Here is a 25,665-nt window from a genome sequence, read left to right as displayed (position 1 = left end):
ACTCGATCGAGAAGACTCGAGAGATGAACTGTTTCTGCATCCATCCTATGGGGACTTGAACGACTCGATCGAGAAGATTCGAGAGATGAACTGTTTCCGCATCCATCCTATGGGGACTTGATCGAGAAGACTCGAGAGATGAACTGTTTCCGCATCCATCCTATGGGGACTTGATCGAGAAGACTCGAGAGATGAACTGTTTCTGCATCCATCCTATGGGGACTTGATCGAGAAGACTCGAGAGATGAACTGTTTCTGCATCCATCCTATGGGGACTTGATCGAGAATACTCGAGAGATGACCTAATCTCTTCCGCTTCCGGTGACTGCATAGCCTTGCCTATATGGGGCTGGGACTTGATGAACGAATGACTCGAAGACTCGAGAGAACTAATCTTTTCTGTTTCCGGATGCATGTATTACATATGAGGCTGTCACGGCCCAGATCAGACATGATGACGGAACTAACGGCTCGAACCAGTCTCGAGAGGTGTACTAATATTTCTAGGGAACAGACATTATTAAATGTGAAGTGACTAAATAAAGAACGATTTGGATCAGGAGGTGAGGCAAGCTAAGCAATTAATTAATATTTTCTTTCTCAAAGTTAGGCCATGACTGCATTAGCTTATAGTTTGTTTGTTTTTTAATCCAAAAGTACTAAATGTATTGAAAAATGTAACATTTTAATTAGATTCTGCTTAAATGAACGAAATGACTTTTTGCTGAACAAGATTCAAAGATCTGAGTCAGTAAAATAATTTGAACTTCCCACTACTACTAATTACTCCATAATTCCACAAGGGGGCTGTTAAACGCTACTAATATAAATCTAATACCTGCACTTCTACATAAAGGGTCCTTTGTAACAATTTGGCTGCATTTAAGTGTGAGAAATGGTTACATACTCATCTGATTTGAGAAGGTAGATGTTTGTATTAATATCTTATCTGGCTGTTCTTTGGCTACATTGAATTCTGAGGAATTAAATGGCAAAATAGCCATATGGAGATGGACTTTGAGAATACATAGAATAACATTCACGCTGGTAAGAAAGGCGTTTCAGTCTGCGGGTCATGCTGGTGCTGCTCTGCACACTATGGCAGGAGGAATAGATTAACCTGCTGAGAAAGTTTTTTTTTTTAAAAAGTAAGTAAAAATATAAGTAGCTTCTTCCTGACACCCTCACAACACCTTCAGTGTTTCAGGGGGCAGCGGTTTCCAGTGAAATGTTAAATATTCAGTTGCTTCCTGCCATTCCCAAAACATTTGTAACATTTCCCAAAGACGTTGTGTCAAAATTAGTGCCCCTTTTTAGAGAAGTTGACAATGTGGAAAATACTGCCAAGCAAATCTTCTTGGGCTTTGAGAACTGTAGAAAAAGACTACACAATACAGTTCACACACCGTACTCTGCGTTTCTACGTTGTGGTCTCCATTACTGTGAAACCGGAGTGGACGCAGTTGCTGGTACAAGAATTGCAAACTCTACTGCAGAGATGGCAAAATACACACATCCTTCACTCAAGTAGAAGTACAGATGTTCATGTTTAAAAAGACTTGAAGTATTGTAAAAAGTAAAAGTTGAAGTACTGACTAATTTCTATGTAAAGCACTTTGAATTGCCATTGGGTATGAAATGTGCTATACAAATAAACTTGCCTTGCCTAAAGTAAAGATGTATGGACTCTGACATGTACCTAACTATAAAGTAGCCATTACTACTACCTGTTTTAAAATCACACTTGTAACTGAACCTCACATCATATTAATACATTAATACATTTCACATTTTTTTAGCTAATTAATGTATCCAGGCTAAACAAACAACATGTACAACAGGACCGGACCGGGACAAAATTGTAGGCCAGTAAATCTCACACTCATCGAGGCCATCCTATACACCCACAACAAATTCAGAAAACACGGACAACCCTATTTTTTGTTATTTAATTATCATGAGTCATATGTTTCCCTTACTATGGTTTTATTATAGTAAAGAAATACAGTAACCATGTTTTTGGCGGACTGATTACCATTTCTATAACGATTGTTTTACTACAAATGATCTGCTAAATTACTACTGTAACTTTAAAATAGATAATAATGATGTCCTTTAGCATACAGTATTTTGAGTGATGATAGTAATGGGGGCTATTGCTAACAGTTGCTAGCAGTTTAATGCTTAACTAAGTAAACAAAGACAAAACTACAATAGCCTATTTACAGATAAAACTGACCTGGACGTTTCCACTCCATTCTTGTCCCTCGCATTGATTACTTTAATTGAAAGAAACATTTTAGCAGATCATGCGAGCCGTATCGTAGCGTTTGCCAGTCAAGACTAACCATTTCATGATTTATGAGATGCCACAAAATACAGATTGAAACTAAAATAATGAGCCTGGTTTTAAAGTTAAAATACAGGTATTTGTCTAAAAATGTAAAGACTGAAAGTAAGTAGTTTATTTCTGAAATCTACTGCAATAACAAAAAAATGCTGACAGTCAAAATTATTGTTTCTCAAATTCAACACTAGACATGTGCCGATTTTCGATAATGCGATTTATCACGATAATGATATTGTTATCGTGGGCATGTTAAAATATTGTAAATAATAATTTATTAACAATTTATAATTTTTTTATAATGCACTCAAGAATACTTTGCCCATCAACTGTATAAATGCTCAACACCGCTGTATTCTGCCAAAGGGACACGCGCTCAGATATAAACAAGGCCGACGTGCGTTTGCACATGACTGAACGGGTGAAGGAGACGCGCTGCTGAAGTGCCGCTCAGTGACAGCAGAGGGCGCTGATGAACTGCAGAATGCAGCCGGTTACCCCGGAAACCAGCAAACAAACAAAAAACCCATGCTGCGTCCCAATTCGCCTACTTATACTACGTCCTAAAAGTATGTACTCTTTTTGTGAAGAAAAAGTATATACTTTTGAGTGTGTAGCAGAAAAGTATGCAAGCTTCGGGACATACTACTTCGCCATCTTTAACGGACTCTGTTGTTTAGTTACGTGCATCCCGTCACCGTTTATCTGCCCTGTCAATCATCGTCAGATTCGTCACAGTTCAAATCCTTCACATTCAGTTTAATCTCCTACAGTATCGGAGAGAAATGTAGCCGCTCGTTGATCTGCCTTTGTGGGTCTTTAATGCAGAGACTCTCCTCGTGTGTTTACAGTTTAAATATAATGATGCATTTAAAAGTTAATGGCCAAACGTGTCATTTCAAAAGTTCTCAATGCTGCTGCGGGTGAAATATAATGTGACAACACTGAATAAATATATTTTTATCAGGTTAAATATAGATAGTTGGTCACTTAAACCCCTTTATCTAAACTTCTCTACTAAACCGTCGAACTCGCACATCCGTCATGTTTGTAGTTTTTTAACGCTTTTTATCCGCGTTTGTAGTTCTAATCGAATCCTCGTCCAACTCGCAATGGGTTGTGGGCAATATCAGCCGTTAGAGTGCCCATCGATCCATACTGTGAATTCGGACCGGAAATAGTAAACCATCCGGGAATCTTTGGAATACTCTTTTCAACATACTACGATTTGGGACATACTAATTCGATTTTCGAATACTATTTAGGATGGATAGTATGCGAATTGGGACGCAGGGCCAGTGTAGTTTTTAAAACAGCCATTTGTTTTTGTAATCTCAATGTTGTTCATCACAGCACCAAATACTTAATACTTAAAGACTTAATAGGCTATTTATTTTCAAATTTAAACATTTTTATGTTTTAATCTGGACTACAACATACCCTAATAATTAGAACTGTTCTAATTCTTTGTTATTGTTCAGTAAAACTTTGAGATACGACTTCATTAGTTAACATGTTAATTCATTATTACCAAACTGACAATGAAAAATACTTATAAAGAATTAATCATTCTATGTTAATTTCTTACTTTTTAATAACATTAAAATCAAAATCAAAATAACTTTTTTAATGGACCTAAGATAAAACTAACAATGATCAGTATTTCTTAACTAACATTACCAAAATAATTATACTTTCTGTACCAAATGTAGCTATTGCTCAATCTTAGTTAATGCATAAACTAATGAGACCTTATTGTAATTTGTTAGCCTACCTGTTGTTCTTTATAGCCTAATTCTTTTGCACTTTAATCTGCTTGAAAATTGTACTTTTACAGCTCTGAAAAAAATCAGAGACCACATAACATTGATTTCTCAATGAGGGGTCTCTTAATTTTTTTCCAGAGCTGTATATATTTTTGGTGCATTATTGTATTTAAACATTCAGTTATTTTTGTTCTTACAAAAATAGTTCTTAAAGCTGTTATGCTATGGCAACACTTTTTTTTGCAATTTACTTTAATATCGTGATAATATCGTATATCGTGATAAAACTTCATCAATTAATCGCAACATGAAAAATTGATATCGGCACATGCCTATTCAACACAAAGATGGGTTTATCACAATCGACCTCAAGGACGCATATTTGCATTTAAAAATTCTGCCACAATACAGGAAATCCCTGAGGTTCCCTTTTCGGGGGTGAAGCCTACCAATATCAGGTTCTTCCATTTGGCCTAGCCTTGTCACCCTGCAAATAGACAAAATGCATGAATGCAGCTCTGGCTCCGTTGCAACTCCAGGGCATCTGCATTTTGAATTACATAGACAACTGGCTGATTTTTAGCCCAGTCTCAAGAGCTTGCGCTACGGCATTGGATGTCGTCCTCGCTCATCTTGTATCTCAGGTTGAGACTCAACGGCAAGAAAAGCGTTTTCTCTCCTGCACAGAGGACAATGTATTTATGCGTCTCCTGAGCGATATTAGGCTAGGACAGGAAATTACTTTCCATTACTCTCAAAGAGTTCTGGGTAGTGTTGTCAAAAGTACAGGCTTCAGTACCAAGTAAGTATTGAAATTCACAAAATGTGATAATACTAGCATTTCCCTCTAGCATTTTGAGCGCTGTTGAATGGATTCTTAAACACCTCTGATTGGCCATTGTGTTGACTTGCTCAACATGTATGTCTGTGATTGATCCATAACAGCGGATATATTGGGAATATACGAGCATCATTGAAGCACTTGATAAAGAGCGTTGATCAATGTAGCCAATCACCGACATATATGTTGAACGTGTCAACACAATGGCCAATCAAAGACATATATGTTGAGTGTGTCAACACAATGGCCAATAAGGGGTTTAAGAATCCATTGATCAGCACTTATAATGCTAGAGGGAAATGCTGGTAGCATCATATTTTTTAAATTTCAGTACTGACTTGTTTCCTCACCTTGGGTTCTTCTCTAGGCATGTGTTGTTGTCACAAGATGCTAACAACAATGCTTCCCGCATGGGCTGCGGTGCGGTCGTAGATGGCCGTCCAGACCAAGGGATGTGGAGAGGTCATCATCTCAATTGGTGCATCATTTTGCAATTTATATAATTATAATTGCCTCAATTTAATGGCTGTATTTCAGACCCTGAAGTACTTCCTCCAACAGTTAAGGGGCTACTATGTCCTAGTGTGGATGGACAACACTATGGTAGTTGCCTACATAAATCGCTGGTGAAGCAAGTTATGCTTTGAACTCAGGACAAGTTCCTGTCCCTCAGGGTGATTTACAACCCTGGGCATTTGAACGTGGGAGCAGAATTTCTGTCAAGCTGTGGAATTGAAACCTACCTAGAGGTAGTCAAAACGATTTGGGAAAGATTTCACAAAGATTTTAGACGTGGACCTTTTTGCTTCCCAGGCAATGCTACTTCTCTCTGAACCAGCCAGCCCCTCTGGGTCTGGATGCCATGGGCCATGCATGGCCAAAACTGCATATCCACTTAGGGATGTCACGGTACCAAAATTCCAGTAATCTGTACCAATACTTTAAAATATAATAATAATAATAATAATAATAATAATAATAATAATAATACAAAATATTTTTAATATATATATATATATATATATATATATATATATATATATATATATATATATATATATATATATATATATATATTATTAGTAGAGGCATATTATTACATAGAGACGTAGCTAAATCTACTGTACAACAGTAGCCTAATATAATCTGTCAATTTCTTCCCTTTACACCAAACCTTTATTTTGATGGGTTGCCGTGAAGACCTCTGAGTGTCTGTGTTCATTTGACTGTTTTCTCAAATGAAACGGTAAATTCTCATGAAGTGATGGTTCATGCATTCGTGACTTTGTGTCCTCATATAGTGACACACGGCAGTTGGCAGAAACTATAAGACAGCGAGCGAGTGTCACGCACGTGTGCGTGCGCGTGGTGTGTGCATCGGCGCCTGGCATTCACACAAAGATGCAAAATATGTAGCAGTACTATTTAAATAGTATTTTGCAGTTTAATATTCACATACAATAGTATAAATTCGGCTTCAGTCTGGAGCCCTGTGCTTAGATTAACACGGAAGCGACTGAACGCAGCTGCAGGTACCGGATGTACTCAGGAGTCTGTACTACCGGTACTACAGAAATGCTGGTATCGTCACATTTTTAAAATTTCAGTACCAACTTGGTACCGAAGTACTGGTACTTGTGACATCCCTATTTCCACCAATTGCTCTGCTACCTGGAGTCCTGGCCAAGGTCCGACAATATTTCATCCCTGGTTCGAGGTGAAAGGTGGCGTATTGCAAGCTGTGCAGACCCAGTTCCCCTCCAGATTGTTTCAGTGCTGGAGTTTCTGCAGGAAAAATTAACAGCATTCCCTGCAACTTGCAGTATGGCCGACTTATCGGCTTGCCACGCTCTGATTGATGGGGCTGCAGTCAGGAAGCACCTTCTGATCGCCCGCCTCTTCTGTTGCGGCTGAGCCCTCCAATTAGAGAAAAGAGCCCTTTGTGGGACTTGGCCATAGTTATTGAGTGGCTAGACGAGACCCCTTTTTGAAACACTAGAGTCAGCACCTGACAAACTTCTGACTCTAAACAGAGATTTTCTCATGGCCATTACTTTGCAAAAGAGAATTGGGGATTTGTAGGTTCTGTCGATTCGGCATCCTGCTTCAACTTTCCCCTGAACTGGTCAAACCTATTTTGCACCCTCACCCTGACTATCTCCTAAAGTTGCATTTTCGACCATGCATTCGGTCCAAGTTCTTCATGTCTTTGCCACACACACTTCACAACCGGTCAAACAAAGATGTTTTCCTATAGTGCTAAATCAGTGCAGTCCAGTAGTGGGAGATGATTTCTCTTTTTATCACTCCATAGATCAGAAAATATTTTTAGGACTCAAATGTTATATAAATCAGTGTTAATGATATATGCACAAACACCTCAGGAAAACACTTCAGATTATAGATAGGAATACAACTGTTAAGTTTGGTGTATGTTTTCCTATTGCAGGGATCACACTGTGGGATCCAGAGAAGCTACTGCAGAGTCTACAAGTTCGTTCTAAAGTTAACACAGATTTCAGTGTGACTGCTTCAGACTCCATTGAGGACAAATCCAACTTAATGAACATTGATGACTCTCTGAAACTGAGTTTTTTAGGTGGACTCGTCAACATTAGTGGAGCAGCCAAATATCTCAAAGACACCAAGAAGTCTTTCAAACAACAGAGACTGACACTGCGTTATCATTCAACCAAAAGGTTGGAACAACTGACTATGAAACACTTAATACCTGCAGATATGGTTCATCATGAGGTGCTTGATAATGACACAGCAACACATGTGGTGACAGCAGTGCTGTATGGAGCAGAAGCCTGCTTTGTGTTTGACAGAGAAGTTTCCTCAGATGAGAAAATAAAGACAGTAGAAGAAGAAGCAAAAGTGGCCCTTGAGAAGCTCAAATCCATTTCAGTAGATGCAAAGAGCAATCTGAAGATGGATTACATTCAGAAGAAAGCAGTCCAAGAATTTACATGCACGTTTTATGGTGACTTCCAGCTACCGTCTAACCCGACCTCTTTTGAAGATGCGTTGAAGGTTTTCTCTGATCTTCCAAACCTTCTGGGGGTAAAGAAAGAGCTGGCGGTTCCTCTGAGAGTTTGGCTTTATCCTCTGGACAAACTTCACTCAGGAGCTTCAAAACTTCAGAAAGACATCAGTGTGGATCCAAGCATGGCAATTGAATCAGTGATTGAGAGTTTAAGCACAACTGAGATGAAATGCAATGACCTTCTGAAAGATTTGCCTGCTTCAACTTTTGCTGCATTTCATGATAAAATCCTTCAAATGAAGCAAACCTGTTACAAGTACAAACTGAGATTTATGAAGAAACTCGGCTCTCTGCTGCCAAACATCCGTGGAGATGTGATGAAGGAAACTGGCCTGAATGATCTTCTACAAGAACATGATGAGTCTCCATTCAGTGGACGAGACCTGGCAGAATGGCTGAAAGAGAGAGAAAGAGAGTCCGACCTCATTAATCTAATCCTCAGACAGCTGAAGGGTGCTGTTGCTCAGGCAGAATTCAATATAGATATGGTTTCGATGGATCTGAAAGTTGGAAATCTGGTCTGTTACACGTTCACATCATTGAACTGGTCAGATGTCCTGCTTAATAAACAATCTACCTATCTGAGTATGTCAGCAAAAGGAAAAAATGAGAAGAGCCTTGATTCAGAGCCAAAGTCTTGGCTCACTCCTGAGATCCATAAGACCATGTGGACCAACATGATGATATTTAAGAACTTGTTCGTTTCAGAAAATCGTAAACCAGCCTCGTTCCTTGTGTGCTCAAAGGAAATGAAAAATAATCCTGGTTCCTGCATTCTGCTGTATGAACATGGACATTATGAAGCTGTTTGCTTTATTCCTCCATCACAGCCAGCCTGTCCAATCACTGAAGAGGTCAAAGATAATAGTGTGGTTCTGAAGGTTCCTCCATCATGTCCTGCTACAGTGGAGCTCAGAATACTGTATAAACCAAAGGAAGAGACCGTCTGGACATCTAAACCTGTGATGAAGGATGAACTCTCAGTTACTCTGACTGATCTGAAAGCAGGAACTGAATATGAGATCAAATGTGCAGCGCTGGGGAAACTCAACTACACAGTAGACAGTGATGTCACTAAAGTTGTAACAGAGGTATGATAATATTTTGTTAGCTAAAGAAAAGTGAGTAATCTGTATATTATTTTGATTGTTAATTATCTTCAAATGTTTCCTCCAGGGAAAGGTTGGTTTGATTAGTGGTGAGTCATATTTTTCATATAGTTTTCCTTTTTTAAAACAATTTGTTGAATTGTGGTGGTCTGTGAGAAATAACAACAGTGGTATTTGTGTGTTGCAGTCATGGACGTCAAAGAAGAGGGTCAATTGATCCCTTTTACTTCTTCTGGACGTCATGAATCTTTTCAGTGTATGTGCCTCATTTTCATAAAAATGTAGTTTTTGAGATGAGATTACAGTTCTAGGTGAATAAACTTATATGACGGACATAAATCCAGCGGGTTAGTTTACTCCTGCGTTGGTAGATTGCATTATATTAGTTGATAGATTGGAAATCACTTTGCAAACTCAAACTCTCTATGGCACTACGTTGACACCTAGCCTATGATGTTTAAGTCTTGGGCCCTCACATTATGCCACAGATGCTGTCAGTAAAGCTTAAAGAGAACGTTCACCACAAAAATGATAATTCTGTCATCATTAACCCATGCCAAACCTGTATAACTTACTTTCTTCTGTGGGACACAAAATAAGATATTTCGAAGAGTACTGGGAAACAAATAACATCAAACCAATTTTGACCTTCATTGCAAGGTGAAAAAACATGTTTTAGTCATTTTTCAAAATGTCTGTTTCTCACAGAAGAAAGTCATGCAGCTTTTAATATGAATCATTCCTTTAAATATGTTGACTGTTCCAGCCTTTTATCAAAACTCTTGTAGCACAGAAGTGACTTCTAGTTCAGTGTTGAGTGTTATATGTTCCCTTGTCTCTAGGAGAAAAGTTCTTAATATAGTCTAAACAATGTTACTGATGTAAACATGAATGCAAAGCATGTGAAGTTGCTGAACTGTTTGTGTCTCTTTAGTATCAGAGAAATTCAAACTGAGACTGAAGGAGGAGTTTCAGTATCTGAATGAAGAAAAATCTCCTGGAGAAAGACGACTACTGAATGATGTCTTCCTTGAGCGGCACATAATAAAGGAAACAGATTCTCACATCAGCGACAATACAGAGATCATAAGCAACAACATCTTTGAAAGACAGAATATCAGGACAGTTTTGATGAAGGGTGAAGCTGGCATTGGAAAAACTGTGACACTGCAGAAGTTCATCCTTGACTGGGCTGAAGAGAAGTCAAACCTAGATATTGAATATGTATTGCTGGTCCCTTTCCAGAAGTTAAACATTATCAAAGAGACGGTGAAGGAGTGTAGCTTCATGGAGCTTCTCCAGCAATGCTTTAAAAACACTGAACATCTGAAGCCTGACTCTGACAGGATCATGCTGATCTTTGATGGACTACATGAGTTTAAACTCCCTCTGGATTTCACAAACACTAAGAGCATTACTGATCCAAACAAACTAGCATCAGTCACTGATCTACTGGCAAACATCATCATGGGGAACCTGCTTCCAAACGCTCAGATCTGGATCACCAGCAGACCAGCGGCAGCCAATCAGATTCCTGCTCAATATATTGATCGTGTGACAGAGATCCAGGGCTTTAATGATGAACAGAAGGAGGAATATTTCAGAAAGAGCATCAGTGATCCTATTATGGCCAATAAAGTCATCAGTCACATCAGGACATCACCACGCATCAACAGCATGTGTTATTCACCAGATTACTGCAGAATCATCGCAGCTATTCCTGAGGAAACTATCAGTACAGGCGGTTCAGATCTCCCTAAGACTCTCACTCAGATGTACAGCAGATTTCTGTTAGCTCAGACCGAACCGAATCGAGAGAGAAAAGAGACCATCAGAGCTCTGGGGAAAATAGCATTTCATCTGTTGGTAAACGGCAGCTCTCTCTTCTGTGATGAACCTGATGGACTCAGTGCTGAACGTGTTAAAGCAAGCTCATCAATCATAAAAGTGATTGATGAACAAAGAAAGTCCTTCTGTTTCATGGATCACAGAACACAGGAGTTTCTGGCAGCTTTATATGTGACTGAGATCATTAATGGAGGAGATACAGTCCATCTCAGAGAACTCTCCAGTCTGAATCTTGAGCATGGAGAGCGGAGCTTCACAGATTTCAACTCACTCCAGAAAGTGATGAACATCGCTCTACAGAAACAGATGGATCTCTTCTTCTGCTTCTTACTGGGTTTGACACTGGAGTCCAGTCAGAGAACTTTAAAAGACCTCCTGACACAGAGAAGAAGCTCTTCATCCAGTCAAGCAAAAATTCAACACATCAAAACCATGATCATGAATTCCTCTTCAGAAAATGCAGTCAAAAGCAGTCTCCTGTTTGACGCTTTGAAAGAGCTGGATGACCGTTATCTAATCCAGCAGATTAAAACACATCTGAAATCTGGACTCAGACTCTCTCCTGTTGAGTTTTCAACTCTGATGATTGAGCTTCTGAAACCAGAAGAGCAGCTGGATCAGATTGAATCTCCTCAATCAGAAGAACTGAAGCTTCGATCAGTGGTCAAAACATCTGGAGAAAATGAGTGAGTAAATGTATATATGAGCTGTGTAATGCAAAATAGTAACTTTCCTTTAACAGTTTTAATTCAGTGTTTGAACACTGCTATTATTTGGTTCTATCAGCTATGCAAAGCCAAATAATATTTATTTTAATTGCCACTTATTTAATTAATGTTGTCTTTATAATATTACCCATTTTTCTCACACAGTATATGAGTCGTAAAATGTATAGCTACCTTCATCATATTGTCTGTAAAGCTATTTCAAGTAAATAATATTTATTTATAGAGACCTATTGAGGAAGAAGAGCAATACATTGCATGCATTCCGTTACAAAAAATAAATATACTTTTGAGTATACTTAAGGAAAGTTCAAGTATATTTTTTAGTACTTTATGTAGTAAGTATACTAATCAATGTACTAGAAGTATACTTGTGTGCTATTTCAATACTACTTGGGACTAAATTGGCCCTTTTTTAGTGTATAAAGTATATAGTGCTAAACTATTTAGTGTATACTTTATTAGGTTTGGGCAATGTCCCCTAAATTGGCAGTTGACGATGTTTACAGTAAAACATAGCAATGGGTTATGCTATCGTCAGAGGGGGTGGGGGTTGGGAGGGGGTTTGCTATATCTCATTACACAAATATTTTTTTCTACTTAAAAACGGTAATTTCGTTATTTTACTAACCCAACTAATGACTCCGTGCTTTCTATATAGGTTGCACATAAGGGGAAAAGCTTTCTTTCACTTAAGAAGAGCTGTGCACTTTTAAGCACTTTAATATTTTAATATGCTTTTTAAACGTTCATTATTGTATTTCACATTACCACTTAATATTTAAATAACAATTTATTTTGTAGCCTATGCTGTTTTCTTGTACAAAATGAAATATTTTCAGTTAAATGTAGTGTAAGATGTAAAAAAGACAAGAGGCTAACTATGTCAAGATCAATATTTGCGTAGCCTGTCTGAAAAGGTATTTTCACAGACTAACACAGCACGTCTTGGAAAAAGACTACAGTATTTAAAATAGCATTAACCCTTCCTGGGTCAACATTTCCCATCGAGGCATTGACCCCAGAAGGTGTGCTGTGGTATCTAGCAACAAGCTGTTAGCAGCTAGGGCTGTGTATTGCCAAGAATCTGGCGATACAATACGTATCACGATACGGGGGTTACGATACGATATATTGCAATATATTGCGATATTGTAAGAGAGGCAATATATTGAAATATATTGCAATATTTCTTTTTTGTGTGTTTTTGTTTTTTATAATTTAAAAGAATAAAGAACACAACCATAAGCCTAAAACACGAGACAAAGTATTTTATTTAATTAATACAGTATCATTTATATCACTAATCATATGCAATGTGCAATCTAAGTTAAGGGAAATGTAAAGTGACTGCAGGGTTCTTTATGTGTATATGTTTTAAAGGTTCACAGTATAGCAGTGGCTATTTAACAACAGAAAGTGCAGTCCATTCCATGACTGAATGACTGTTTGTTTTATATTTAACACAGTAGCCCCGATCACACAGAACGCGTTTTTGCAGCGAGAAGCCTTTTTTGAATGGATTTCGGTTGGCAGAGAGCGTTATGCGCCCTGGGCGCCTCGCGTTTAAACCGCTTGCTGCGCCTCGCGTTTCTGAAGGAGCTCTCCGAGCGCACGAAGTTGAAAAAAAGTCAACTCTGAGCGGAAAAGCGTGCAACATCATCGCGCTTATGTTCTGTTGTCCAATCGAATGAATGAAGAGGCGGGCCTTCCGTTGTGTTGACCGTTACATTGATTTGACTGACAGTACAGGTGATTCGGGGGTTGCCTAGAAACATTAAAGCGCACGGCTCATTTTTGAATGAAAAAACGCCGACCAAAAAAGGGAGTGCAGTGCGCCTCGCGTTTTCGAACCTGAAAAACGCGTTCTGTGTGATCGGACCCTAAAGCTGTTTTCTATAAAGCAGTCTATTGTATAAAGTGCTATTTCAAGTAACGTTACTGAGCTGCAGAGCTGGTGCATCCATATCCACATCGCTATTATCTTTCGTTCTCCTGCCACCGCTGTCAGTTTTGGAGTGTGTTTATTTTGTTACTGAGAGAAAAACGTGCAGTACATTCTATCGAAACGCTTCTCAGCAGCGTGGGTGACATCAGGATGTTAAGCGAGCTCTCTGTTTCAATGTGTTTCCCGAGTATTAGATTATAACTTGGCCTATTTTGCAAACAAAATGATTCTTGTCGATTTCCTTAGTGGCTTCTTTATAGCTGAAGCCAACGTGAGTCCACACTTCAGCTCTGTATACTGCAAGAGCGGAATAATTCTATCGTCTTGAGAGCTGGGTTTGCTAATGTAAACACTAGCACTTTCACCTTGCGCTTCTCCGGCTCCGCGTCCGTTATGCGTTCTGAGATAACACTGCCATCTAGCGGTTGGGTGTTATACAGTCTGTGGTTTAAACCGAACACAAAGCCACGAAACTTGGATGTAAATAAATAAATATATAAATATCGATACAGCGTTTTTGAGAATCGATACAATATCGCCAAACATAATATCGCGATATTCACGTGTATCGATATTTTCTTACGCCCCTATTAGCAGCAGATCCTTAAAGTCCTGTAAGTTGCGAGGCAGGGCCTCTATGCATCGGACTTGTTTGTTCAGCACATTCCACAGATGCTCGATTGGATTGAGATCTGGGGAATCTGGAGGCCGAGTCGACGCCTCAAACTGGTTGTTGTGCTCCTCAAACCATTCCTGAAGCATTTGTACTTTGTGTCAGGAGCATTATCCTGCTGGAAGAGCCACAGCCACCAGAATACCGTTTCCATGAAAGGCTGAACATGGTTTCAGCAATGCTTAGGTAGGTGGAGCGTGTCAAAGAAACATCCACATGGATGGAGGACCCAAGGTTTCCCAGCAGAACATTGCCCAAAGCATCACACGGCCTCCGCCGGCTTTCCTTCTTCCCATAGTGGATCCTGGGGCCATGTGTTCCCCAGGTAAGCCACACACACACACCCGGACATCCACGTGATGTAAAAGAACACGTGATTCATCAGACCAGGCCACCTTCTTCCATTGCTTCCGTGGTCCAGTTCTGATGGTCACCTGCCACTGTTGGTGCTTTCGGTGGTGGATGGGGGTCAGCATGGGCACCCTGACTGGCATTAACTTCTTGAGCAGTTTGAGCTCCAGTAGCTCCTCTGTTTGATCGGACCACACGGGCCTGCCTTCTCTCCCACGTGCATCAATAAGCCTTGGCCCTCCCATGACCCTGTCATCTAGCCATCACAATTTGGCCCTTGTCAAACTAGCTCAAATCTTTACACTTGTCCATTTTCCTGCTTCTAAAACATCAACTTTGAGGACAAAATGTTCACTTTCTGCCTAAGATATCCCCCCCACTAACAGGTGCCACGGTGAAGAGATGGTCAGTGTTATTCACTACACTTGCCTGGTGTTTAATGTTAGTTGATTTTTATATTTTATATTTGTGTAAGCAATGCTTCTACATCTTATTTTCTACTTCTTCGCCTGTGTTTTGATCTGGAGATTCTGTACTCTTTCATAAGATACATAATAGTGCAAAGTATTTAATAGGCTACTCAATCACTAACTACAAGCCAAGTATACTTGGAATACTTAATTATACTTTTAAGTATATCTGGATCAAGTATGGGCCAAATATAAGTCAAGAATACTTAAGTGCAATTTTTAGTATATTTCTGAGAATTTTATAAAGTTTATTTTAAGTACATGAAAAGTTTTTATTTTAAAAGAAAGGGTTTAATGACACAACATTTTGTGTATTTGTGAATTGTGAGCAAATAGTGCTTGTGCATTCTTTTGCCTGCATATGTGGACTGACGTGTGCATTTGTGGCTCTTTTGTACATGTTTGAATTCCCTTGTGTTTTTTGGGATCCTTTGCATGTATGTTTTGGAGATAATTATACTGTTTTGATTTGTACGAAACTGTAGTATTTATTTGTTTAAACTGTGCATTTATTTTGTTAATACCTGAATGTAGGATATATCGATGTGGAATTGGTGTCAAAGCTTGTGCTGATCTGATTTCTTATTAACAAGTTTTTTTTCTTTTATACTTTTATAGATATTTAATGTGTTTTCTTCATACTCAAAGGTTGAGATCTCTGAGATCGAACCCATCTCATCTGAGAGAGCTGGACCTGAGTGGGAATATACTTGGAGATTCAGGAGTGAAGCTGCTATCAGATCTACTGGAAGATCCTCAGTGTAAACTGGAGAAACTGGAGTGAGTGGTATTGTTTTTGGTCATGAATTTTTCACAAGGAATACTTTTGTTGTTTACAGTTTGCTGTGACAAACAACAAAAGAGAAAAAAGTGGTAGGAAAGTGGCTGTGAGTGCGGGGCATTAAGCTTGCCATGGTACACAGTTATACAAGTTACGTGTAATAGTCGCGCATTTGAATTAACGAGTCTAACAACACAAAGAGATTTGAAGCAGTTTTACTCACCGCCTGCTTCCAACATTCGTGACCCTTAATCGCTGGAACTGCTCCATTTTTCAGCATTAGATGAGCTACAAATCCGGAGTTGAGCTGGGCCTTGTTTATAAACCATTGCCGCTGAAATGCAGGGAAAAAACAAAAACACTTGCACAAGTCTGTTGCTGCTCCAGAAAAACAAACTCCATCCACTGTCCCATTAACCCTGGGTTCTTTGGGAAGCTGTGCAGGGTTGTCTTGGCCTGATAACCAAAAACACATATCTTTGGAGACATTGTTCATTTCGTGAAGTCCTGTGACTGCAGCGCAGCCGGCGAGTGTTTGCTCTCTCGCTCTATTCGCACGTGGCCTTCTGTGAGAAGAGCCTGTATGGCCCAACAAGGACATTCCGTCTGACGTCAGATTTCTGATGACGTCTGACTTATTTACTATATTTTTATTTCTTCACACTCACAGGTTGAGATCTTGTCAAATCAGTGACAGAGGTTATGCTGATCTGAGTTCAGCTCTGAGATCAAACCCGTCTCTGAAAGAGCTGGACCTGAGTGAGAATAGCATTAAAGATCCAGGAATGAGGCAGCTTTCAGATCTACTGGAAGATCATCAGTGTAAACTACAGAAACTGGGGTGAGTTATCTTGTGCATACTTGTAAACACAAAATAACACAATCCATCACTGTTCAATGTTTTTTTAGGGGTTCAAGCATGAAACACTGAAACCCTATTATATTTGTTAATTTTTTTATTATGGGTCAAGCACCGATTGCGTTCTTATTATCATCTTCTTCCATTCTTCTTGTTTTGCTCATGAGTCTATGGCAGGCCACTTGCGGGAAAGTTATGAAATTTGGCACACAGAGGACAGGGCAGTCTGAACTGTCACCATAGCAAATTTGCAGTCTAACACAATCTCTGTAGCGCCACCACCTCTCCAAAGTTGTGCTCATGTTTATGCTAATAACTTTTTAATCATAAGGATTAATTTTCTCTGATTCCTTGCCTCAAGATGATTTGATTGCACACTATGATATCATTTTTATTCATGAGAATTTGTCCGCCATTGTAACATTTTTCGAAAGAAAAAAAACCTTTTTCTCATCCTAGGCAGCTATTCCGACTTTCATGAAAACTGAACCAGATCATCTTCAGACTATCACAAGAAAAAGATATTCAATTAAATTTCATTTATCAAACCCTTCTCGAATAACATGCAAAAGAATTTGATGGAGAGCACAGCAAAATGACCGTGAGGCTATATCTCCACAACGCTTTAGAGATTTCTGACCAAGCTTGGTGCGTGTTATGACAGCCGTGACCTAAAGGTTTTCTTCACAACAAGCATGATGCCAATAACTTGATGGCTTTAAAGTGAGCATTAAAAGGAACTTAGCTTATCTTCGTAGAGACATTCAGAGATTAAGGGCGAGTGAGTTATAGCCAGCTGTGTCTTGGATGTTATCCTTATTCATGCGGTAACTCAGCCAGGTTAGTCACAATTAAAGCGCACAAATTGCATTTGAAAGTTAAATAAAAGATCATGAATATGTAAACAATGTAATTAATGTAGTAAATACAGCACAATTGTCAGATTTTTTTAAAAACGTATATGACAGACGTCACTGCAGCTCTCTGCATTTTTCGTTTTTCAGGTAAAAACAAAGCTAGACAGTCATAAATCAATAATAAACACAAGTGATGGTTTTATTTAATCTTTGTTTGTCTTATTTAGCAGCTGTTTATGATTTAACTGCTGATTTGGTTTAAGGACACAAGTAGTGACACATCATTGATCTTTCTACACAGGCACTACTTTGACACCTCAATGCACGTTCCTTTCATTTTTGTTTGAATAAATCCTTTAACTATGTGAATGAAAAAATAAAACAAATAAAATGTTTGTTTTATTAAAATTGTAGTAAAAAAAAATAAAAATAATGGGACCACCTGGCGTCCAACCAGCACTTATACCGACGGCCGATATTATATTGTTCTGTAAATTTTCTTTTGCAGTCTAGCACACATACACACGCATTGCTCTCTGAGTTTGTAATTGTTTTATCGCTTTATTTGTGAAAACAGGTTGAGATCTTGTGATATCAGTGACAGAGGTTATGCTACTCTGAGTTCAGCTCTGAGATCAAACCCGTCTCAGCTGAGAGAGCTGGACCTGAGTGAGAATAACCTTAGTGAATTAGGTGTGAAACTGCTTTCAGCTCTACTCGCAGATCCTCAGTGTAAACTGGAGAAACTGGGGTGAGTGTCACAATCTTCATTCAAACAAAAATATCAAATAAAGCCAAAGTGAACCCGCTAGTTATGCTTAACAAGTAGATTCTTTTCTGTGAATGTTTCTTTTTTTGTTAGACCCATGGAAATACACGTGTAGATGAAAAAAAAATCTTCCCTTCTTTCACACACACAGGTTGAGATCTTGTCATATCAGTGACAAAGGTTGTGCTGATCTGAGTTCAGCTCTGAGATCAAACCCGTCTCATCTGAGAGAGCTGGACCTGAGTGGGAATGACATTAGAGATTCAGGAGTGCAGCAGCTTTCAGATATACTGAAACATCCTCAGTGTAAACTACAGAAACTGGAGTGAGTTGAGGAATCAAGGTCTAGATCAAATGATTTTTTTTTTCTCTTCTTGGCTTATTTAGAGCAGGGGTTGGCAACCTGTGTCCCACATGCCAATATCAATTAGTCTTTTTATTAACTGGTGAGCTATAAATACTATTAAAGTGTGTGAATGAACCTGTTAGTCCGCAGAAGCAAGCAGTTCTGAGACCGTTTCCCAATCCTGGTCCTGGACTTTCCTCAGCACAGTTTAGTTGTCTCCCAAATCAAATCATTAGTAAAGACTCAAAGGCCACAGATGAGTGTGACCAGGATTGGGAAACACTGATAAACTTTCAGCGGATCATGCAAATTTTAACACCGATCAAGGTTGCAGAGCTGTATTTAAAGTGTAAATCGCATAGGTGTGTTTTGCTTCAGTCACTCTGCGTGGTTGAGATTATTGTAGTTTGATCTTCTGTAGCTTGCAAAGCAAAATAAATCACTGATTTTAATTTTAGAGATTTTTAACTAGGAATAGAGAGTCTTTCACATTCATCACACAAAACAGATGTGCAAACTACATAAATAATGCATATGGTGGTGTTCAGTCGGGTCAAATTTCTTAAAAAGAAACTTAACTTTAAACATTTCATAAAACATGATCTGTGCAATTAGTTGATTTTTCTATTCAACTTGAACATATGGTTGTGTACAGTATATTTATAATTATAAATGTGTATGTGTGATGTAATGCAGGAGGGATTTGTGTCTAGCACTTTACTAGAAAAAAAACATTAATAAAAAAAGGTTGACCCCTAATTTCATGAAATGCAAATAGTTTTAATAATGAATCTGATAAACAGGTTTTTTCAGGTGAGCTTAAACCAACTTGCCTGATTTTCATTATTGTAGACTAGGGCTCAATAATTATTTGATTCTCACAGGACATTAACACATGCTTTTCTTCACACACACAGGTTGAGATCTTGTAATATCTGTAGTTATTATGATCTGAGTTTAGCTCTGAGATCAAACCTATCTCTGAGAGAGCTGGACCTGAGTGAGAATAACATTACAGATTATGGAATGCAGCAGCTTTCAGATCTACTGAAAAGGTGTAAACTGGAGATACTGAGGTGAGTGTCACTGATTTTATTTCATATATTTGTTATAGTAAAGACTGGAATTACTATGATTTTTAGTTATATTTAAAGGGGCACTTCAGCGCTGGGAAAATGAATCTGTATTTAAACAGGGTCCTTTATATAGTAGAAGTGTGAAATTATTTTTGAATTTGGTGCCTTCTAGACTTAGAAAATACAGAAAATGTATTTTTGTCTCATGGGGATGAAAGACAACAATTCCCAGAATGCATTGATTCACGACCATACGAGGCCACTCCCAAAGCCACGGGATACTGGATCACTTTCCCACCGCGTTCTTTTTCATAAAATCAGTTCAGTTAGCGAACAGACATTAACATTAAAAACTGAACGTGTGTTTAATATAATGTGAGTGAGCCGAGCGAGAGTCACGGCACAAACGCAGCCGGAGTCAGATTACATTCATCAGGAGAGCTGAGGTAAGAGCGGACGCGTCAGTCGCTCATAGGGCATGTTCAGTCTGGAGCTTTTTCAGATTGCAAATGAAAGCTTCACTTTCATAGAAATTCTTTGAAAAGTTGAAACGCTCACTTCGCTCCGCACTGCTCCGTTATGAATGCCTGAGCCGAGCGGCCGCATGCATTTACATTCTATGAGTGAAATCCCACCCCTGTGGACGGGTTGATAACATGTGGAGCCTCTGTCCAAAAAAATCCTCAGATGACGCAAAATGACGATATTTTGTAATCTGAGAATTGTAATCTGAGAAATAAAATACATCAATCTCTCGTCTCGGGGTATGAGGGGGGAAAGTACCATAATTTAAATATATAATACCAGGTTTCTACTGATGCTGAATCGCTGAAGTAACCCTTTAAGTAAAAGTTTTTTACCCTGTACTTTTCTAGACATCAGCATTTAATGTGTTTTCTTCACACTCACAGGTTGAGATCTTGTCAAATCAGTGATGGAGGTTGTGCTGTTCTGAGTTCAGCTCTGAGATCAAACCCGTCTCATCTGAGAGAGCTGGACCTGAGTGGGAATAACATTACATGTTCAGGAGTGAAGCAGCTTTCAGATCTACTGGCAGATCCTCAGTGTAAACTGGAGAAACTGGAGTAAGAGTCATTGGCTTTAATTCATATATTTGTTTTAGTAAAGACTGGATGTACTATTATCTTTAGTTATAGTAGTTTTTTCCAATACATTTCTAGACATCAGTGTTGAATGTGTTTTCTTCACACTCACAGGTTGAGATCTTGTTATATCAGTAACAGAGGTTGTGCTGATCTGAGTTCAGCTCTGAGATCAAACCCGTCTCATCTGAGAGAGCTGGACCTGAGTGGGAATGCCATTACAGATTTAGGAATAAAGCAGCTTTCAGCTCTACTGGAAGATCCTCAGTGTAAACTGGAGAAACTGGGGTACGTTTCTAATTCTGCCATTGTATATTGTAAATCCATGCATGCTGACACACTTCACCAGACAGACACTCACTATCTGTATTAGGGCTGTCACTTTTTATTCGATATTTGAATATGCATTCGAACATGGCGTGAAATATCCGTAATCAAACTATAAATAAACTATCCGGTTTTAAAGTGCCGGTTTTTATATGACGTCCGCCGCGCGCGCCGCGCTCACATGCACCAAGCATGTTGACAAGAGGAAAGTACATTTTTCTGAGGGATAAAGTTTTTATTTCGTAAGAAGTTATGAAGATGTTGTAATATATGTAAGATAATGTTGGCATACTGACTGACACTGTCCCTAAACCTACCCCTGTAAGCAAACAATCAACTACTTCAACTTCGAATATATTCAAATACATTGCTTGATATTTGATATCCATTCGAATTAGATTTTTTTCAAAAATGACCCCTAATCTGTATATCTTTGTTTGTGATTGTGTGTCTGATTTTCATTAGCTGTGCTGTTCTGAGATCAGCTCTGAGTTTCAGTCCACTCTGTTACCAGCTTTATAAGGGCTAGATGACCAATAATTTACCTTACAATAGTCAAATCATACCTAAATTGTGCTTTAAAGCTGCACTACCAAAGTTTATTTAATAAAAAAAAAAAGAATTAGGTAAAAAGTATTAAGCAAGATTGTGTTTTTCTCCATGTGTTTGTATTTCTGCTCATGTGAAAGATAAAAATGCAACCGAAATGAGCTAATGGTATTGTATTATATCTCATTGCACTATTACATTATATTACACTATTAAATTATATTAATGTCGTAAGAAATGCTGCATGGACCTACATCAGTATTAGATTATTCAAACGAAGAGTGATAAACACTTAAAGCGGTACTTCAGCGCTGGGAAGATGAATCTGTATTTAAACTGGGTCATTAATGTAGTAGAAATTAGAAATATTTTTTTTAATTTGGTGCTTTCTAGACTGAGAAAAGACAGAAAATGTATTTTTGTCTCAAGGGGATGAAAGACTACAATTCCCAGAATGCTTTGCTGCCCAGTGAGGCCATTTCCAAAGCCACTGCTACTGGATTACTGGATCACTGATCACTTTCCCACCTTGATCGCGATCATTTTCATAAAATCAGTTCAGTTAGAGAATAGACACTACATTTAAAAGCTGAAGGTGTGTGTTCAATATGTGATTTAGGCGCTGAGGAAGTGTCAGCACAAACGCTGCAGGAGTCAGATTACATACATTCCTGATGAGCTGAATGAGCTCTCCTGATGAGAGCGGAGGTAAACGCGAACGCACTTGCGGCATAGATTCACAGCGCATGTTCAGTCTGGGGCGTTTTCAGTTCATGCCTTTTAACTTTTATATGAATTAATTTGAGAAGTACACTCACTTTGCTCCGCCGGCCACACCATTTCCATGAATGCCCGCGGCTGCCCGAGCTGTGCTGTGATTGTGATCTCCGTCCCCCATGTGCGGATTGAAAACATGAGGAAATGGCTCCCTCTGCTGGCTGTAGCCTTTAGCCTCTGGCCAACAATTTCTCAGATGACACAAATTGTCGATATTTGCGTCATAGGAGGAATTTTTCCAAAAATAAAATGCATAAATCTCTTGTCTCAGGGGGATATGAGCATTATGCACGATCATTTGAATATACTCCAGGGTTTCTACTGATACAAAGCCATATGCTAATCGCTGAAGTAACCCTTTAAGGTCATGGATGTGATTCCCACTGTACACACACACATGATAATGTGCTTGTTGATTGTTTTACATTAAGTGTCCATATTCATACATGTAAAGTAATACCAAATGGGAAGAAATAAACCCTGCAGACAGGCTTGTTTGGATACTCTGATAGTTGATAAAGACTGTTTAATGTAATTACTCTTCATCTTTATGTCTGTGTGATTCTCACTGTATTCTGACTGAAAGGGTTCATCTGTTTCTCAGACACTCACACGATGAACTCTTGTAATATCAGTGACAGAGGTTGTGCTGATCTGAGATCAAACTCATCTCATCTGAGAGAGCTGGACCTGAGTGAGAATAACACTGGAGATTCAGGAGTGAAGACGATCATCACTCAAGGGGTCCGTTCTTCATATGTTGATAACTCAGGCGGATTTGTTGACAATTTGATACTTGTGATGTTTAAAATCTGTCCCAGCCACTGCTACTTTATTACATGGGTTCATTACTGAACCTGGGGCAATAATCATAATGTTAAATAATAATAATAATAATATAAAAAGGTTATATTGTATATGATGTATAATACTATAGACATGTATATGATGTATAATACTATAGACAGCCACTTGATTGAGCGATTTCTTTGTTATGGAATAATTACTTTATAATTTTATTGGAGGTTTACACACATGTTGGTCAGTCACTCTGAGCCGTGCATTAATTTAAGTGATGACGGATATTATGAGAGTGGCTTGATGCAGCACAAGAGATGCAGATCATTTCATCTTGACCATAAAAAAAAACGTATTACTGTCACGTTACAAATCTGCTTCAAATTTAATCCGCACCGGATCGTGGGCGGGGCGTTTGACGCAAGTGGGCGTGTCTCTACTTATAATTACTTTTGTTTTATACAAACTGTTCAATCAACTATCACAAACTATGCATCATTTGAAAGCTAAAACACTCAAGATGCATGTTCTGAACTCGTTTTTGCAATAAATACACCAGAGAGGAAAGGGTTAAATTAAATGCTAAAGCAGTGGCTATTTAAACATTAGCATAATGAACGCGGTACTCATCTTTCATCTCCTGACGTTCAGATCAGACCGGACGAATCCACAAAACAACAGCATACATGTCTGTGTAAGAGTCCACTCTTCAAAATGCATCCCACTTTTAATCCAAAACAACGAAAAAATAAGGGGAAAAAACTAAAAATCCTCCGTTTTGTTTGCATAAGCGTTTTGCGTTAAGAGTAATCAATCATGTCCATTTTCAATGAAATAGCGATTGTAAGCCTTATTTTGACAATCTCCCCTGTACTGTGGACTGTTCCGCTCATATTAAACCCTCCCAGGTCTCTTTACTTCAATCACAACCTCACTAGGACACATAAATAGAAAGGGAGCTCGTCACTGGGTGATACATCTATCAGTCAAACTCGCCGGCCCTTTTAGTTGGATAAGCCAGTCAATCCCTAAGCCAATGCATAGCCAGCATATATTTGATTGATGGATGTAGTAACGAATCAAAAGACAATATTTTGCGTAGTGTTTGAAAGAGATGCCGCAAGAAGCATTGTTGAATACAGCTGTTCTAGCGTCTTGTTCGTATCGCTGCCTGTCTGACAGACATTTCTGACTGGATGAAAGAGCATCATCTTAAAATCAATCTTGCAAAGACAGAATTACTTGTTTTCTCAACCAACCCAGCACTTCATCAAAATTTCTCCATTCAGCTTGGTTCATCGACCATAACTCCATCAAGGACAGCCAGAAACCTTGGAGTTGTGATTGATGACCAGTTAAACTTCACTGACCACATTACTGCAACAGCCCGGTCCTGCAGATTTGCTTTATACAACATTAGAAAGATTAGACCCTTCCTATCAGAACAGGCTGCACAACTCCTGGTTCAAGCTCTTGTTCTCTCCAGACTGGACTATTGTAATGCTCTTCTGGCTGGGCTTCCAGCATGCACTATCAAACCCTTGCAGCTGATCCAGAATGCAGCGGCGAGAGTGGTCTTTAATGAGCCGAAGAGAGCGCATGTTACGCCTCTCTTCATCAAACTGCACTGGTTGCCAATGGCTGCTCGCATCAAATTCAAGGCTCTAGTTCTCGCCTACAAAACAACCACTGGCTCTGCACCAATATACCTAAACTCAATTGTTCAGACTTACACACCCTCCAGAAGCTTGCGTTCGGCGAATGAGCGGCGCCTCGTGGTTCCTTCCCAAAGAGGCATGAAATCGCTCTCACGAACATTTTCCTGGACCGTTCCCACCTGGTGGAATGACCTGCCGATCTCAATTCGTGCTGCCGAGTCTGTAGCCATTTTTAAAAAACATCTTAAGACACATCTTTTCCAATTGCACTTTTCCTATTGCACTTGACCAATACAGAATAGCACTTACTGATCATATCTACGTCTCTCATCCGGATTTGTGCCTTCAGGCGGGTATGTTACATAGTTATCATAGCTACCAAAACCCAGTGTTCTGTATTTTGCGTACGTGAGTTTTTGCTGTCAATGGCTATTGCTGCGCGTTTAGCTAGAATGCCATACAAAACCAACCCATTGGGCCACTGAATCCGCATTAACGACAACAGTTGGGGCATCAGCCTTAGTCCTAATGGGTTGTTATCTTAGCTATCCAAATCCAGTGTTCTGTATTTTCCGTACGTGAGTATTTGTTGTAGCTGGCTATAAAAAAAAAAAAAAAAAAAAAAAAAAAAAAAAAAA

At 38.9% G+C, this 25,665-nt stretch overlaps 1 protein-coding gene across 1 annotated transcript in view; it reads left to right on the top strand.

Annotated features, from left to right (window-relative positions):
• Positions 1-25,665, top strand: part of LOC137065051 (NACHT, LRR and PYD domains-containing protein 14-like) — a 33,173-nt gene extending 7,508 nt beyond the window's left edge. The window contains exons 3-14 of the mRNA XM_067436616.1: positions 7,404-9,094; positions 9,180-9,201; positions 9,300-9,368; positions 10,047-11,646; positions 15,776-15,907; positions 16,579-16,749; positions 18,202-18,375; positions 18,545-18,718; positions 19,657-19,815; positions 20,727-20,900; positions 21,033-21,206; positions 23,176-25,665. Coding sequence (XP_067292717.1) covers positions 7,404-9,094; positions 9,180-9,201; positions 9,300-9,368; positions 10,047-11,646; positions 15,776-15,907; positions 16,579-16,749; positions 18,202-18,375; positions 18,545-18,718; positions 19,657-19,815; positions 20,727-20,900; positions 21,033-21,206; positions 23,176-23,200 — 4,565 coding nt within the window. The 3' untranslated portion in view covers positions 23,201-25,665. The remainder of the gene's footprint in view (positions 1-7,403; positions 9,095-9,179; positions 9,202-9,299; positions 9,369-10,046; positions 11,647-15,775; positions 15,908-16,578; positions 16,750-18,201; positions 18,376-18,544; positions 18,719-19,656; positions 19,816-20,726; positions 20,901-21,032; positions 21,207-23,175) is intronic.

The sequence above is a fragment of the Pseudorasbora parva genome, chromosome 25 (genome assembly GCF_024679245.1).
Source record: "Pseudorasbora parva isolate DD20220531a chromosome 25, ASM2467924v1, whole genome shotgun sequence".
Lineage (NCBI taxonomy): Eukaryota > Metazoa > Chordata > Actinopteri > Cypriniformes > Gobionidae > Pseudorasbora > Pseudorasbora parva.
This window is presented reverse-complemented; position numbering and strand designations above follow the sequence as displayed.